The sequence below is a fragment of the Phyllobates terribilis genome, unplaced genomic scaffold (genome assembly GCF_046119375.1).
Source record: "Phyllobates terribilis strain yellow unplaced genomic scaffold, ASM4611937v1 Scaffold_2__4_contigs__length_985480577, whole genome shotgun sequence".
Classification (NCBI taxonomy): domain Eukaryota; kingdom Metazoa; phylum Chordata; class Amphibia; order Anura; family Dendrobatidae; genus Phyllobates; species Phyllobates terribilis.
In genome coordinates, this window is record NW_027362762.1 from 219705109 (window position 1) to 219719148 (window position 14040).

At 42.4% G+C, this 14040-nt stretch overlaps 1 protein-coding gene across 1 annotated transcript in view; it reads left to right on the forward strand.

Moving 5' to 3' along the window:
* Positions 1–466: 466 nt before the first annotated feature.
* VWA8 (von Willebrand factor A domain containing 8) overlaps positions 467–14040 on the forward strand; it is a 524780-nt gene continuing 511206 nt past the window's right edge. Inside the window, exons 1-2 of the mRNA XM_073663915.1 lie at positions 467–621; positions 4638–4793. Coding sequence (XP_073520016.1) covers positions 4649–4793 — 145 coding nt within the window. The 5' untranslated portion in view covers positions 467–621; positions 4638–4648. The remainder of the gene's footprint in view (positions 622–4637; positions 4794–14040) is intronic.

Genomic DNA, 14040 nt, shown 5'->3' on the forward strand with positions numbered 1-14040 from the left:
CCAAGAGTGTGCAAAGCAGTCATCAAAGCAAAAGGTGGCTACTTTGAAGAACCTAGAATATAAGACATATTTTCAGTTGTTTCACACTTTTTTGTAAAGTATATAATTCCACATGTGTTAATTCATAGCTTTGATGCCTTCAGTTTGAATGTACAATTTTCATAGTCATGAAAATACAGAAAAATCTTTAAATGAGAAGGTGCGTCCAAACTTTTGGTCTGTACAGTATATATATAAAATTAGTGACGACATCAGAATGTATGGGCTCTTATACCTGCCAGGAGCCATTCATTCTGATGAGCTCCCCTAGGATGCTGTGCAGCAGAGAGGACCTCCCAGGAGCCCGTACGTCCTAGCCTGGACCCCTCACTCCTCTCACCCAGTGACTCTACTATACGCAGCCTCCTCAGTTCCTTACTACACCGACGCTGGCGGCACCAGCACTTGTACAGTCACGTGTTGACTGACGTCACCGAGATGATGTTGTGTCTCACTGGTGCTGCACATGACAGGGGGAAGGGTTTCCGGGCGGACTTTGTGTTCCTAGATTCTCCTTCCCCCTGTAGCTCATGAGCCGGTGACACAAGAACCTGGGTCGTGGAGGACACGGAGAGTGACAGAGTGAGGAGCGGAGGCGGGTGGGACACACAACCCTGATTTAGCGGGACAGCACTGGTGACAGGCCATGGCCGGCAGTACTCTCTCGTCATGTGCTGTGCTAGTGCTGCGCCATCACTGCACGGTCCCTCTTGTTATACCGGCTCAGCATATAGTACATACTGCGAGTATGTCATGTGTATACAGTGACCCTGAGAGCGAGGAATATGTGATGCCTGAGCTGTGGGTCAGTCCCTGGTCAGCACCACATGGCTGTGGCTCGGTGCAGCGCTGTGTGGCCAGTGGTGATATATGGCTACTCTTACATCCGTACCGTGGCCGCTTGCCCTGACCTCCCGGTTTCTACGGGATCAGACAGACCCAGCATTCTGGCTATAATTTCTAACATGAGATTTTCCTCTGGATTTCAGTTTTTTTTTCAATTGTCCAATGGTATTTAAATAAAATATTAATGTACGTCTTACGAAGTTATGCAACTTTTTGATATATTTAGTATTTCTTAGCACACTATCTTAATGTGCATGACTGGTGGCACAGGGTTGTCTGCGTACCCATTCAGGAGCACGCCGCTCCCCTCGCCTTGCTGTGGGGGTGGTTTGTTCCCTCTTAGCAGCTCAGATCAGCGGTGTTGTTGCGCTGCTGCCCTCAGACGTGCGCGCTGCCATGCTTCTGTATGAGGCAGAGTTGTCTGCAGCTTCGGAGAAGCACAGAGGCATTGAAGCTGGCCGGGTCAGAAGTTAACAGTGTGCTCCAGTGATCCCGCCAGTGTCAGCCTGGTGCTTACAAGCTTTATTGGATGGAATTTTAATAACAAATAAGTTGCTTGTTTTTACAAGCACTTTTCAATTATATCCATACAAGAGCATGGGGATTGTGCTTTAAAATGAATTGAGTAGGATCAACTCTTCTAAATCGTGTATATGGGCATGTAGGTCATAGGAAGCTGAATAAAATGATACCTTGATATCTGCGAGCTGATGTCTTATTCCAGAGAAATCCACCTTTTTCTTATATGTAAATTAGCTGTTCCAGGCTATGGGTCAGACACTGATCTGCATGAGAATCTGCCTCCAGAGATTATTGTAAATGAAAGGGGCATTACCAGTGTGAGACATGTAATGACTGATAGTCTGCTCTCCTGATATCACTGCAGAGCAGTGTGTGATAATCAGTGCAAAATCTCCAACAGTGCCCTGGTGATTATCATAATACAGCAGAGCTGAACTTTGTCTCATTACAAACACATTTGTAGCTGCACCTCTCCTCTCTGCTGTCAGCTCAGCTGCATGGCTATGCCTCATTACACATAACACTTCTTTAGCTTTCTGTGTGAGAGGAGAATCAGTACAGCAGACCTACCAGTACTGTGAGAGGAGTACAACAGCAGCTGTACTGCTCCTGCCCCACACTGGCTGCCTGTGCGTTAGTTGAAATCAGGCACAGCAGAGCTGACAGCACTATGAGGGGACAACTGAAAGAGGTGATGTGTTTGTAATAAGACAAAAGATCAAGTGAAAGAGCAGCAGCTCTCATTTCCTCCGGGTGCATGTGATGCGTCTGATGGTGAGGAGAGTGAAGCTAGCGCTGATTGGCCACATGGATCGCATGACATAACAATGTCACACAATCACTGGGAGAAACAGTACCGACACCGCTGGACCGGCACCGGAGGTTAGTATAAGTGTTATTAGTTTACAAACACAGGAATTCACAAGGGGTTGTCCGAGTTGCTAAATCAATGAACTGGAGGGGGGTGCGGCACCCACCACAGATCATAGTAACGTAGGTTAAATAAACCAATTAATTGTTTTTTGCGACAGACGAAAGTTCTCAAATCCTGTCGGTAGACAGCAGGTGTCAAAACTATAGTGGCCATGGCCAGGTACTGCAGGTCTACCCCCTATTCGCTTGGATTTGCAATACATGGCCATGGTCACTATAGAACTGATGAACAGATTGTATAAGAAAAAGCTGAAAAAAGGCACCTGCACCCACACTACATACTCCATTGGTTGTGGTGTCCGCCACACGACTTGAATAGGTGAGCAAGTTTCCTCCTTATATTCACAAATCCTTACTACTTGCTTCTTACTGACCTTTCAGGCAATTCTACCTTTGTTTTATTTTTCTAGTAATATCTCTAATGTGCTCCAAGCTGTCAATTCTTAATTTCTGCGCACATTGTATCTGAGCCCTACATTTAGCTTACTTGGCCAGAAAACTCTCAACATGTAGCTGAGACATATCCAAGGGATCCATTTACCTAAGAGAAGTCAAGGTTACATTCACACATCCTAATGATGTCTGTTTTTTTTTCTCGGGACCGCTCGCTGACCCATAGAGTTTCATTGACCCATACACACATTGGTATTAAAAGCAGATTCATGTCTTTGGTCTGCAAGACTCAGAACATGTCCTGTTTTCATGCGTTTTGTGGATCAGATTTGGCCATTAAATGGGTTGTCCACTACTAGGACAACCCTTTCTTGATCTAAATGTTTGGCCCTGATAAAATAAAAAAGCCTATACTCACCTCACATGCTGACGCCGTTCCAACGGTGTTGGCACTCGTGGTCTTGGGGCTCCCGTGCATTTGTTGTGACACGTAACCCTGGCGCCCAGTCAGCGCTGACGTCACTGTCCCCGCCTTCTATTGAATTGAACATGGAGAGGAAGTCTGGGCTGCCGCTAATCTCTGACAGGAGGCGGGGCTAGTGACGCCAGCGCTGATTGGGCGCCTGACTCACTTGTCACAACAACAGCACTGCATCGGCACGGGAGGTGAGTATAATCTTTTTTATTTCATCGGGGCCAAGGGTGGGGTATGAGAAGTAGTTGTCCAAGTAGTGGACACCTTCTTTAAAGTCTATGGGGATCCATGAGACACGGGATGACACACTGAAGACATGCTTTTCACTTTAGAGTTCCTTCCTAGTTTCTTCCGTTTTTAAATGATAAAATAAGTCAATGGCTAAAAAAAATTCTGGCTATCTACCTGCTTCAGTGATAAAAAAGGGATGAGACAAAAAACTGCTGCAACTAGGATGACACCTAAGAAACAAATCTGTCCGTTTCTCTCGGATGGTAACACACGGATGTGTGACTCTAGATTGTGTATCATTTTGGCCTCTGTTACACTGGTGAATGTTTCTATACCATTTAATTTCTTTATTATATATATTACTGTTTATTTACTTACTGCAGGGTATTTGCTCATGGTTTTTATTCTAGGTTTTGTCTGTTAGTGGCCACAGTGTGAATGTGCACCTATGCATTTCACTTATACCTGCATTTGTACCGGCCCATTTGTTTGGTTTTGCTTTAGTTCCTTGTGCTTAGTACATATAGGGGCGTAACTCTTCCTGTTTGGGTTGCACATTATATTTATACAGCGTACCATGGGCAAAATAGTCAGGTCTGGGTCCTGCTCTTTTACCCCACCTATTTGTAGGCCTCTTGACATATAGAAGGGAAATAGTGGAGTTAGGGACCATCATTACTGGGTACACTTAGTCTTGGTGGGATGGCTTTAATTCTTTTTGATCAAATTAGTGTCATCTAAGTACCCTATGTTATTTACGTGTATTACTATTTATTTCCTATGGCTATTTGATCATTATTTTTATCTTAGGTTTTATATAGGAAAGTTTAGCAGACTGCTTATGCAGTGGGCTACGGTAAAACAAAAGTGGTACGCCAGTGTGAAATTATTTTGTGGTGTGTGCTATATTCTCCAACAGTGGTTTCAAAGTAAAAAATTGGTGATAGATTTAGTAATGTGGCTTTTGTGAAAAGCATATTTTCCACTATAAACCAGCATAATTGAATTAATAAATCTGCCCTAAAGTATTTCACAAGTTGCCATAATGTGTCATTTCATATGATGGGACCAGCAATATTGCCGAGCATCTTATTACTTATTTGTACCCATACTAAAATACTTTGTCACTGTAAATAAACTTTCAAGGTCAAAGTTAGAAATCACTGCTACTATCTCACATATATCTTTTTATTTCCAGCTCTATGACTCATGCAGTCCTTACTTCGCTTGCCCGCGACTGGGACTCTCCCAGCGTCTTCACTTCGAAGGGCCAGATGTCTCTTCAATCAGTTGCTGAACTATCGGGGTATTACCCCACAGCCAGTCCTACTGAGGAGTCATACCACATCTTCAGGTATGTAAAAACATCAGCATGTATATTGGGGAGTAAGGCCAACCTAGATGTTTTTGGGTTTTATATAGCGACCAGTGGGATCAGAAGAAATGCATGGACATGTAATTTCCAGCAGCCCTCGAAACTTCTTTGCAGCACTAGTTTAATTACACCTAAATAGCATTTGAAGGCTTAACATACAATGGCATATAACATTTTGGGCACCCCTGATCAAAATTACTGTTATTGTGACAAACTTTTGCATCTGCCCATTTTCCTTTTTGTAATTTTTAAAATGAAAAAAAAAAAAGACAAATATTTTTGTGCCTAAAATACAAAGGAAATGTGTCATCTTTAACTTTAGGCCTTTTAGAGATCATTTCATCTTCAACTTGCTTAACTGTTCACAATAACAGTAATTTTGACCAGGGGTGCCCAAACTTTTACATGCCACTGTATGCAACAAAAATGATCTTCCAGTCAAACAGTATGTGGTTATCTCAAGATAGCCTCCACTTTGCATATTGTTTGGCCATCACTTCACTTATTTAGGTTACTACCTAGAAAAATTGGATGACAACTAGTTATGCAGATTTCATAATGTCACCTTCATGCTGTGTGAATCAGTCTTGTGGTTCACTCTGTGACCTTCTATCTTAGGACATTCTGGCTTATGGAACCTGTCAAAGGACACATCTGTCGAGAAAACAAGTCAAATTGTTTAACCCTTTTGTTGTTGCATCATTAACTTCACATGAGCATTTTTACACACCGACCCATGGTCCATGTGTACAAAAAATTCACAGCCTGCATTGCTTTCAGTTGTATTCTGGATTAAAGTCGCCCATTATAAGTCAATGGGTGCATAAAAAATGGATCACATATGGGTTACTATTCGTATGTCATGTGTTTTTAATTGATTTGTTACAATTATAAACATTGTAAACTGTATATTTGTCCTTTTATTATTTATTAAATTGTTCATGTAAAAATGGATGCCAAATGAATTGACAAAATAAACATACTGATTACATACACAAATAGAAAAACGAACACATGTATGACATACAGATTGCATACAATTGAAAATACTGATGAAAAATCATTTTTTTTTTCTAAACAAAAAACTAATGATTTTCCATAAGTACTCGAGAACCTGGCCTTAAACTGATATTTTTTACTCTCTGGATTATGACCATTGGGCCATATATTTAGTGCTAATATTTGTGTGAAGCTGAGTCACGGGCAAGCCTTGAGACAGGGTAGTCAGGAAGTCCTAGGTCAGATACCAGCGGGGCTCCTAGTACAGAGGGGTAAGTCAAAGGCGTGGTACAGTTCGGGGTCAAATGCCAGAAGGGTATATCAAAACCAGGAGATAGTCAGAGTCCAAATCCGGAGTCAGATTCCTGAAGTCAGAGAGCATCAAAAGCAGAAGGAATAATCCATGAGAATTTTTACAACAGATCCAAGGCCATAAACAAGATCAGAAGTCAGACACCGAGCAAGCACACGCACACCTACAGCAAGCCAGCTAAATACCTAGGAAATCACTAAGGACGAGAGACACTTGGGGAAATGCCCGCAGACTAGACCAGATTGAGCTGCAGGGCTGTCATTCAAAATGCTGACAGCCTAGCATGCCCCAGCATCAGATTTAAATGACTAGACTGTCGCTCACAAAACCAACAGACCAGCACACGCCAGATTCCATAGTGCGGCTGAGCTGTGGTCACTCAGTGTCCCAGGCCACAGTCCTTTATGAAACCTTGACAATTTGTTCTTGAAATTGTGCTTTACATACACTAAACTCTGTAATGGAATACATCCAAATAGCATTATATACTCCGTAAAAAAAATCTGTGCCAAAACTCTTCACATTAGTAGAACCAGATTGCAAAAGTGATTTTATTAAAAATGTAAAACAAATCCTTTTCTAATCCTACATGCAAATAAAAACTCTCAGAATTTGTCTGCAGTTTTGACCCTAAATGTTAGATCTAACATCTAATCAGTAAATGCCATTATTTGATGGGGTTGTGGAGCTTTCTGCACAGAGAACTTGGCGCATTGTATATAAGGGATGTTGCTCTCAGGGCATTAGTGCTTGGTGCTCGATAGCGATCAAAACTTCTCCTTTTTGTTCTCGCAATATTAAGAACATATCGTACACCAAGGTTTATTTAAATAGGTTTTCATGTCTTTTTTGCATTGCCAGTTAAGAAGGGAGTCTTTAAATGCTACTTTTTAGCCCCTTCTTGCTCACTTCTCAGACAGTAACATAGAATAGTGACCGACACAGATTTCCACTATCTGTCAGTTATGTGTAAAGAGGTAAAGTAGTAATTTTGTTGCATCTGGAATATTCATGATTCTTCTGCCTTCCTGCTGATTATCAGTAACTTTTTCCCTAGGCGTTTGTATTGTGGCTCTGAAACATCCTTTGTTTTGGCGGGGGGAACATGGTTTTGCAGGTAAAACAGCTGTTCCCTTTGCCAAATCAAAGAAAATATTTTTATATAATTGTAATTTTTATTGAGAAACTTTTTCGATTTAAACACACATCAGAAAATTTTAACCTTCTAGTATCAGTTACAAAACATTAAAGAAGTTGGCCACAACTTTTTATTATGCCCCCAATGTATCCCCCCGGGGCCTATAAGTATATTTGTAAATACCTTCTGTTGCAGGTTCTGCCTGTGAGCGGCGCTATCACTGGCCGCTCACAGGCATCATGTGACCCAGTGCTGACGTCACGACAAGTGAGGTGTTACTCAGCGCTGGGGTCCCCGCGGTGGCTGCTGGGTTGTGGGTGGGGTTTCCCTGCGCGTCACACCCAGCATCCAGCACGTTCTTTCCCAATGAATGGGGAGAGGGAGAGAGCACTGTCGATGCTGGGTATGACGCGCTGGGATAACCCCGCCCACAACCCAGCAGCCACCGGTGGAACGCGGAAGAGGTACCCTCGGCTGCAGCCTGGACTTGCAGCCGGGGGTCACGTAATGCTTGTGAGAGGCCACCGATAGCGCAGCTCACAGGCAGTAACTGCAACAGAAGGTATTTACAAAAAACACTTAGGGGCCCCGAGGGGATAATAAGTAGTGGACAACCCCTTTAAATCCATCTTATGAAATAATTATATTTTAACAATACGTTACTCAAATTATATATGGTGAAAAAAGAAAGTCAAAGAAGTTTAATAGACAGTTTGTAATTCCCAGCAGGACCTGGCTGCAATGGTTTTTAGCCATGTTGTGAGCGCCATGTTTGACCTTGCCCTAATAGAGAAAAAGCTGTAAATCGGCTCATTATACTAGCATCGCCTGTATCTGATTACAGCTAGTAGGAATCTAATGCCTGCTGGCCTTTACATCACATTAATGGCATCAGCATCGCTGTTGTCAGTAAGTGATTTGTATGTAGAGAATGCTGAACACACACAGAACATGTGTGTCCTACATATGACTGCATTATCTCTTTTTTATAAATACTTTCAGACATTATCACTGAATTTGTGCTGTCTGATGATTCTGAGTAATTGTCATTTGTGAGGGATCTTTATGTAAGTTGTAATCTACTGCACCTGGCTCCCAGCCTATGAAAGAACAGGTAATGTCAACCTATGGGGGTGTCATGAGACTGGACTAGTCTGTTTATTTACTATTTACTGGCACTATGCTCACGTATATAGCACCATCATATTCCACAGCACTTTACATGTATTGTCATCGCTGTCCCCATTGGGCTTTTTAATGGGCTGCATGGGTTATTCCCTTGTTAATTCATCATTAAGTGGGTAAGAGGTCTCGAGCTGATTCCAGGTGTGGTGTTTGCATTTGAAAGCTGTTGCTGTGAACCCACAAAATGCAGTCAAAGGAGCTTTTAATGGAAGTTAAACAGATGAATATGAGGTTGAAAAAAAAGAAGAAATCCATCAGAGAGATAGCAGAAATGTTAGGAATGGCCAAATCAACAGTTTGGTACATTCTTCAAAAACAAGCTGGTGAGCTTGGGAACTCAAAAAGCCCTGGACATCCACGGAAGACAACATTAGTGGATGACAGCAGGATCCTTTCCATGGTGAAGAAATCTACACCATATTCACCCAAGTGAAGAACACTCTCCAGGAAGTAGGTGTCTCAGTATCTAAGTACCATAAAGAGAAGACTGCATGAGAGCAAATACAGAGGGTCAGCACAAGGTGGAAACCATCAATCAGCCTTAAAAATAGAAAGACCAGATTATACTTTGCCTAAAAACATCTAAAGTCAGCCCAGTTCTGGAAAGGCATTCTTTGGACAGATGAACTAAGATCAACTTGTACCAGAAGAAAGAAGAAAGAAGAAAGTATGAAGAAGGCTTGGAACGGCTCATGATCCAAAGCACACCACATCCTCCGCAAAACATGGTGGAGGCAGTGTAATGGCATGGGCATGCATGGCTTCCAAAGGCACTGGGTCATTAGTGTTTATTGATTATCTGACTGAAGACAGGAGCAGCCTGATGAATTCAGAAGTGTACAGAGCGATACTTTTTGCTCACATTCAACCAAATGCAGCAAGCTTGATTAGATGCGTGTCACAGTAAAGATGGACAATGATCCAAAACATACTGCGAAAGCAATCCAAGAATTCAAGGCAAAGAAGTGAAATATTCTGCAATGGCCGAGTCACTTACCTGATCTCAACCGAATTGAGCATCCAATTCTCGTGCTTAAGGCAAAATTTGAGGGGGGTCTTTAATCATGTATTAAGTGTGGCGAATATATATGCAAAACAATTTAGCTCGATTCGCAATATTAAAAAAGTTCTAGCACCTTTTATAGGGAGCAATCTCTGGCGCGCACTCAGTGCTCAAACCGCGCGGCGCACAATGGAGCATTCCGCCGGACTTGTGTGTGTGTGTGTGTGTGTGTGTGTGTGTGTTTTCTTAGCTTTTTGATTAACTTGCCCAATAGATGGTTGAGCAAAACAATAACGAATTGCTCAATTCACTCATTTGGACATTTACTCCGAAACATCTGCGTGCTAAGATTAACATAGGTATGTTTTTGGTAAGAATTATCTTTACTGAGGGATTTATGACAATTTTTAAAGTAATGGACGTGATGGGAATGATTATTATACAGCAATCAGAAATGTATGTGCACACTCGGGACAAGGCTTGTTTAAGTCGCTCCGCGCGGCGTTGAAAAGCTTTGAAAAGTCGCATAGTTTTGGTGCAACTCAAGACTGCAGTAAATTTTGTGACTTATGGCGTTTTTTGCGCCATTTTTACCAAGCTCCGATAAAGTAGGCAAAGCTGAGGTGAGACAAGGGCATCAAATTCATGACATACGTCGGTGTTCACTACGCCACAAATCTTATTCCAGCAGAGACAGGAGTAGAATTTGTGGTGGAGCGCACACAGAGGTACATGCCACTTGTCCAACTCTACTTTATGAAAAGGTGTACGACTCTTCATGGATCAGGAGCTCCAGCACATCTCATTATCTAGTGAACAGCACTGGTCTTGATGAATCAGGCCCTTTGTGCTTAAGATGTATCCGCCCACTTAAAAATCTTGACATGTTAATATGGACACCTCCACTCCATTCAGCAAGGGCTCTTCAAAGCCACTGTACTTGGGATCGTGAGGGCCAAAGCAGTCGGACCCCCAGAGTTTGAAAACGTTATCCTCTATCCTGTGGTTATGGGATAACTTTTAATCTTGAGAATATTCCTTTAATTTCTAGCTTATTTTTGATGCTTTTAAGTGAAGGATTTTTTGCCACACTCTTTGAGCCATAACTTGTTTATTAACCCATTGGCATAGTTGTATAGTGGCTTGTTTTAACAGGATGAGTTGGGGCTTTCTATTAACCCCTTCAAGACGGGGCCAATTCCTATTTTTGCTGCTTTTCTAATTTTTCCTCCCCTTCTTCTCAGAGCCATAACTTTTTTTTTTCTGCCCACATAGACAGACGAGGACATGTTTTTTGAAGGACAAGTTGTACTTTTAAAATACACCATTCATTGTTCCATATAGTGTACTGGAAAACAGGAACAAAATTCCAAGTGCAGTGAAAGTGTGAACCCCCCCCGCAATTCTGACATTGTTCTTTACAAAATTGTTTTTACATTTGTGGTAAAAATGACCATGCGATATGATTCTCCTCATAAATACGATAACGACGATACGCAATATCTCGAGGTTTTTTTTATTTTAGTGTTCGAAAAAAATTTTTTGGGGTTGTCGCCATTTTCTGAGAACCATAACATTTTTTTTTCAGCTGATAAAACTTTGTGATGGCTTATTTTTTGGTGGACGAGACAACGTTTTTATTAATACCATTTTGAGATAGATGTGATTTTTTTTTTTTTTTTTTTTTTTTAAATTTGAGGCTACGATCATCCGATCACTTGTGCTGTATACATGCATATAGCAAAATCATGGTCTCCTTCGAAACCCGGCCACAGGTAGGGTTTCAAAGGAACCCATGTGTCTGTCATTACGAAGCTATAAACAGACCCCGGCAGTCACCTATCGCCGACCAGCAATCACGTCACGGGCGTGCCTATGGACTGAGGCGGAGAGAATGCTGAGCACGCATGCAGGAACGTGTTAAATGCCGCAGTCAGAGATAGACAGTGGCATTTGGCAGGTTAATAATTGCTATTGTGAGAGGCAGGTCCTGTCTAATACACAGCCATCACCTGCCGGGTATGGAGCGGACTCGCTGCATGAGCCCACTCCATACTCCCGCTTCCGACTTAAAACGTACATGTACGGCGGATGTCGTGAAGGAATTAAGGTACATAAATAAATGTAAATTTATTTTTAGCACATTTGCTGAATACATATAGCAGACAAAATATAGACATACAACAATCTATTTTGTTGGTTTTAATTCAAAATCTCTTTGGGTAGCACATCTACTGTGTTATTATTAGGAAAAATCCTGTAAAAGCAGTGGTTTTCTGATGAAAGCTTTCTCTACGTCCTTGTGCCATGTACAGTTAGAGTAAAAATCAGACATCTACAGGAAACTGGTTCCTTTATTATTCCAGAGCAATCACTTGATTGAAAGTACACAATTTATTTTTCTGAGATTTGCGACTGCTACATGAAGAAAATGAAGTTTTATTCTCCCTGTAGCTGCTCACTTACAATTATTGGGGTGGTGCAGGGAGCAATTAAGTTTAGTGCCCATGATGCAGAAATAAAGCAAAAATTTTCCTGAGGATTTCTGCATCTCCTTGGCAGAAAAACGCATGCGGTTTTTACATGCGTTTTTGCATGCGTATTTGCCATGCGTTTTTCCAATGCATTGTATAGGCAAATACTCATGCAGAAATGCACAAGAATTGGTCATGTCCGTATTTGTCTGCGAGTAAAATCTGCGCAGAAAAAATCCTGACCATGTGCACAGACCTTGCAGAATGTCATAGGAAGTCATGGGATAAGGTATGCAATGCGTTTCTGGAGCGTTTACGCGCTGCAAATACGCACCAAAAAACGCACCAAAAACGCATCGTGGGCACACAGCCTTACAGTCACACTGACTACATAGTGAGCTCACTGTATGCACTCCCCCTGCAAATTAATTGACAGCCCGCTCTGCACACATATGACGGAGAGTAAGCTGTCCTGCAGGGTAGTGATTACAGTCTTGCTCACTGTGATATATTTACACAGTATCTATCTATATACACTGTGGGGGTTCAACTCACAAGTAGACACTAATTTCAGCACAGGTCTAGTTCACAAAAATGTTACTTTAGACCCATTTTTTTAATTTTTTTTCAATAGGGAAATAGGAGAAAATGGACCCCAAAATTTATTGTACAATTTCTCCTGAGCATGTGTGGGGGAAAACAGCGCACGGCAGGGCTTGGAAGGCAAGGAGCACTGTTTGACTTTTTGAATACAAAATTGGCTGGAATCTAGAGCAGACGTCATGTCGCATTTGGAGATTCCCTGGTGTGCCTAAACTGTGGAAACCCCCCACAAGTGACCCCATTTTGAAAACTAGACCCCTCAAGGAACTTATCTAGATGTGTTGTGAGCACCTTGAACGCAGAGGTATGACACAGAATTTGATAACATTAGGTCGGCATATTGAATATGTTCTTTTTAATGTTGAGCGCAAGTGTTCGCGCTACTCGAGTTTACATTGGGTGCTCAAGTTCTCGCTCCGCATGTTTTGCGGCTGTTAGACAGCCAAAAAAAAACATGCTGGGATTGCCCGTGTATGGCAGGCAATCCCTGCATGTTTTTTTGGCTGTATGATAGCCGCGAAGCATGTGGGGCAGGGACTCGAGCATGTCACTCGAGCACCCCCGATACTCGGTGCATACCTGAGCACCCATTGCAAACTCGAGTATTTTGAGCACTTGCGCTCAACACTAGTCGTCATATCGTTATCATAACCACAACTCTAACCCCAACCCTAACGGCAAAGAATGGAAAAAATAAAAACATTTTTATTTTTATCCTCCGCTATGATCAGGCTTTGACTGGCCCACAGGAGAAAAGGAGAATCCTCCGATGGGCCCCTGTGCAAGAGTGGGCCACCACCCTCTTATATGAGCAGTGCTTGGCGCAATATACACTTCTCAAAAAAATAAAGGGAACACTTAAACAACAGAATATAACTCCAAGTAAATCAAACTTCTCTGAAATAAAACTGTCCACATAGGAAGCAACACTGATTGACAATCAATTTCACATGCTGTTGTGCAAATGGAATAGACAATAGATGGAAATTATTGGCAATTATCAAGACACTCTCAATAAAGGAGTGGTTGAGCAGGTGGGGACCACAGACCACATCTCAGTACCAATACTTTCTGGTTGATGTTTTGGTCAATTTTGAATGTTGGTTGTGCTTTCACACTTATGGTAGCATGAGACGGACTCTACAACCCACAGAAGTTGCTCAGGTAGTGCAGCTCATCCAGGATGTCTGTCAGCGTAGTGTCCAGAGGCTGCAGGCGCTACCAGGAGACAGGCCAGTACACCAGGAAACGTGGAGGGGGCCGTAGGAGTGCAACAACCCAGCAGCAGGACCCCTATCTCCGCCTTTGTGCAAGGAGGAACAGGAGGAGCACTGCCAGAGCCCTGCAAAATAACCTCCAGCAGGCCACAAATGTGCATGTGTCTGCACAAACGGTTAGAAACCGACTCCATGAGGGTGGTATGAGGGCCCGATGTCCACAGATGGGGGTTGTGCTCACAGCCCAACACCGTGCAGGACGCTTGGCATTTGCCACAGAACATCAGGATTGGC